The 3,870-nt window shown below is 33.7% G+C and overlaps 1 protein-coding gene across 1 annotated transcript; it reads right to left on the bottom strand.

Annotated features, from left to right (window-relative positions):
* Positions 1–980: 980 nt before the first annotated feature.
* Positions 981–2,926, bottom strand: LOC110886228 (FCS-Like Zinc finger 14). The gene is made up of 2 exons (XM_022134003.2): positions 2,112–2,926; positions 981–1,443 (listed from the first exon to the last, which is right to left on the bottom strand). Exons 1-2 carry the CDS (start codon positions 2,657–2,659, stop codon positions 1,284–1,286), a joined length of 708 nt encoding a protein of 235 aa, XP_021989695.1. The 5' UTR covers positions 2,660–2,926; the 3' UTR covers positions 981–1,283.
* Between the last annotated feature and the right edge of the window lie 944 nt (positions 2,927–3,870).

Genomic DNA, 3,870 nt, shown 5'->3' with positions numbered 1-3,870 from the left:
TGTTTGGGTTATGTTGTAATTGGCACTTGTATCTCTAATATTTGTAGATTTTCTTTTTGTTACGCCCTTTGCACGTATGATATTATAGTCAACTGCGCGGATGAAGCGTGAAATGAAAAAAATGTACGCGGATTAACTTCTACACCTTTGAATTTTACGAATATATAGAACAAAGTTAATTCTATCAGTGGGGTTTAATAAGTAGACAAATATATACGATATTTCATCTGTTTAAATGTTTAACCAGAAAAAAAGGCAGAAATAGGACTCCATTTGTCCTACAAACTGCTTTCATTTGGACCATGATTCTCATAATCGGACACGGCCTTATGGTTGGACAGAGAGCCGACTACATATTCCTTTTGGTTTAGACGTTTGAACCGGCTTCATTTGAATCACTTGGACGGGTTAAAACTTGGTTTTAAAAAGTGAGAGGCACACACAAGCGACGGGGTAATGCAAAAGCGGTTGGTTTTTTGTACCTGAGACGCAATGTGATTATATAGTTTTTTTTTTCTTTTTTTTTTTGTATTTTCCATAGGCTTTTAGCATCCCTTACCTAATATATAGCTATAAATAAGGTTTATATGTGATTTTACCTACATGTACAAGCCAAAAAAAACCTATTGTTCAGCAGTTAGAAGCATAAAAAAAACACCCAAAATACAAAAGGCGTGCGCCTCAGCCTCCAAAAAACCCCAAAAGATGCGTCTTGTGGAAAAAGCACGCCTCAGGTGACGTGAGGCGCTAAGGCCTGCGCCTTAGGCACACTTTTTAAAACCCAGGGTATGAACGTGGTCGGATTAGATGGCAAATTTTTAATTTAGCATTTAACCAAACAAGTTGGAAACTAAACGGATGTCGTTGTGGCTACCTTTCGTATTTAAGAAGTCAAAATTAGTTTCATACAATTGTTGAGTAATTTCTTATAATTGACTATACCTCCCTCATACATAGGAAAATGAACATGCAGATATGAGTTGACTTTTAAACATTCAATTTAATAATTAGTTATTTTTGAAACATTAAGTCTCAACTTCCAACCATTAACTGAAAGATTACAAAACTATAACAACCAAAATCTGTCAAAAAAACTTCATAGTCATAAACAAATACTACCCTAAATCCCCTCATTTCACCCTAGATTCCAAACATCACCATCCTTCATTGTTCTCATCGCTATCGAACATAAATAACTTATTTTGGGTTCGTTTTGAACCAAAACATGTATTCATTTTCGTTATTTATATCTATATATGTGTATATATATAAATCAAAAACCTTTATGCTATAGCCATCCCGGCAAGAAACTGCATAGGGCTTGAGCATAGAGAGTCGACACGTTCTGATTGTTTCCTTGTGCCCGATGCATACTTTTCTTTGTGTTCATCGACCGATATCTGCTTGTACCGGCATTCTTCACTACAAAATGCTTTCTCACCTCTAAAATTCCAAAATTAAATAAGTTAATTAGAAAAAAATTCGTCACAAATAGATGTCGTATACTTTTTAGACTCTAAAAAGTTGAATAGACTTGAACTCACAACCAAGTATGATAAATTGTTCTAACACTATATCAAATCGAAGCGATATAGAGATCATGTAGCCTAGCTCTTGATTTAGAAAATAAGGGTTTACACTACAAAAAAGTTTTGTCAAGGAGATGCACATGAACGTGTTATAGCCTAGTTGATTTTGTAACCATGAGAACCTGTTACCGAAAAACTTATAGGGCCTCAATAATATCTTACTACCATTAAGATCGGCTAAAACTAGACGTGTAACCTATGAACAAGATTGTCGTTTTGTCATCCTTAAACACGAGAGTAACCTTAAAAAAAGCTATGGACTAGGACAAGGATATATTGAACATCCTGAAAGTACAAGACTAAGATCAAGATCAAGATCTTGATTGCATCCTAAGTTATTGTCAAATGGTAAGCCAAGATCTTACTCAAACAAGATACAAAATTTGGTTGCAAGCTACAATTAACTCAAGATGAATGGATCATGTGATTAAAAAAAATAACTATCTTGTTATAACTTCCAACATAACTTTGAAAACAAATCTTGAATAACTCAAATACCATAAAAACATAGTATTTTCTTACCTGTACATGAAAATATCCAATCCATGAAGCTTTTTCTTGCAAAGATGGCATGAACTCAAGAAATCCACATCCTCAAACACCATCCCACCACCAACAACCACCGGAGGCGACGGTGAACAAAACACTCCACCACCACCACCATTAGTGCTAACCCAATATGTAGTAACATGACCACCATTAACACAACTTTTTTTCTTAACTCCATCATCAAAATACTCTCTTTTCTTGATCAAATTATTCCCCACATGTGATATCACACATGTATACTCCTCCAATAACTCAATCTCAACATCTTGAGTTGAGTGTTTGCTAAATATGGGAATTGGGTTGGATCTAGGAGAAACCGAAAAAACCGGGTTTTGCGTACTATGAACCAATGATTCATCACTCAAAGCTACCACAATTCCCAGCCCGACGACACCGTTTTGCTCCCTAAATCTTTTTAGTGACTTGTTTTGATCATTTGAAGTTGATGAAGATAAGAAAAAAGGTAGTGTTTTTAGAGATAATCTTGACTTTTTAGTGCTTTCCCTCTTAAAATCTGCCATTTTTAGACAAGATTTTATATGGGTATTTCAAAATTCAACCTTTTTTTTCTTAACTTGCTGAATTAACAATTTAACATACAAATCATCAGAAACAAAACAGGGTTATTAACTTATTGAGACTCTAGTTTAAGTGTATATATACACACATATACATATACACACATATATGTAGGTGTGTATGTGTGTGTGTAGAAGGAAGGGGGAGAGAGATGGCTTAAGAGAGAAGGCCACCTGCTCTCTTCCTCTGCTTCTTCTATGAAACAGGCCAAGTATTTTAAGGTGAAAAAAAGGAGAATAAAGAAGCCACAATGGCAATGTTGTAAATAATTGATAATTGAGGGGTTAACTTTTCTTTTTTGCTTTTTGCTATATTTTCATTTTGTTCACTTGGGTTTATGTGTTCACATATTTACTCCCATAAACTAAGATTTGTCACATCTGATTAGGGGTGTGCACGGTTTGATTCAGTTATTAGCATTATCTGTAACCATATCTGTAACCGAAGTCATCGGTTTATTCGGTTAATTTGTCGGTTTTCGGTTCGGTTAATTTTCGGTTAATAACCAAACCAAACACTGGCTTAATTTTTTGTTTAGAAATACATGAAATGAATGTATAAATACATGAAATAGATATATAAATACATGAATTGGATGTACAAATAAATAAAATGAAGGTATAAACACATGAAATGAAAGTTTAACACATGAATGTATAAAAGTTAGAAATATATAAAGATTTAAATGATTCGGTTCGGTTAATTTCGGTTAACCGATGGTACAAAAAATATCCGTCGATTTTCGGTTAATTCGATTTCGGTTAATTTCAGTTCGGTTTACTTTGTTTTCGGTTCGGTTTTGGTTAACGGTTCGGTTATTGCTCATCCCTCCATGTGATTAATGAATCTTAACGGTTACTTTATAATTTTTAAATGAACACGTTCTTTACAAATATGTATATGTATTTGTACGTGTATCTATATATATCAAAGTACTACTTCCCCATAATTTACATCATGTGAATCCTTTATATGTCATGCAAGATTTTTATTTGGTAATGCCCAACAAACTTTCATATGTTACTATGCAATTTGGGCAATAATGATTGTGATTGCCTAAGTTTCTATCATCATAACAAACTATCATAATGATTGAACTAATTATATACTACATGCCAAACAAACCTAATAGATTGTTGAGTAATAATACGGT

Source organism: Helianthus annuus, chromosome 10 (genome assembly GCF_002127325.2).
Source record: "Helianthus annuus cultivar XRQ/B chromosome 10, HanXRQr2.0-SUNRISE, whole genome shotgun sequence".
NCBI classification, from domain to species: domain Eukaryota; kingdom Viridiplantae; phylum Streptophyta; class Magnoliopsida; order Asterales; family Asteraceae; genus Helianthus; species Helianthus annuus.
Note: the sequence above shows the minus strand (reverse complement) of the source record. Positions and strands in the feature narration are given on the sequence as shown.

What these genes read in the sequence shown, in the direction of transcription:
- LOC110886228 (XM_022134003.2), bottom strand. Translation starts at nt 2,659, where the DNA reads ATGGCAGATTTTAAGAGGGAAAGCACTAAAAAGTCAAGATTATCTCTA. An exon ending in TTGGATATTTTCATGTACAG is followed by an intron (nt 1,444 to 2,111) that starts GTAAGAAAATAC and finishes TTGGAATTTTAG; the next exon opens with AGGTGAGAAAGCATTTTGTA.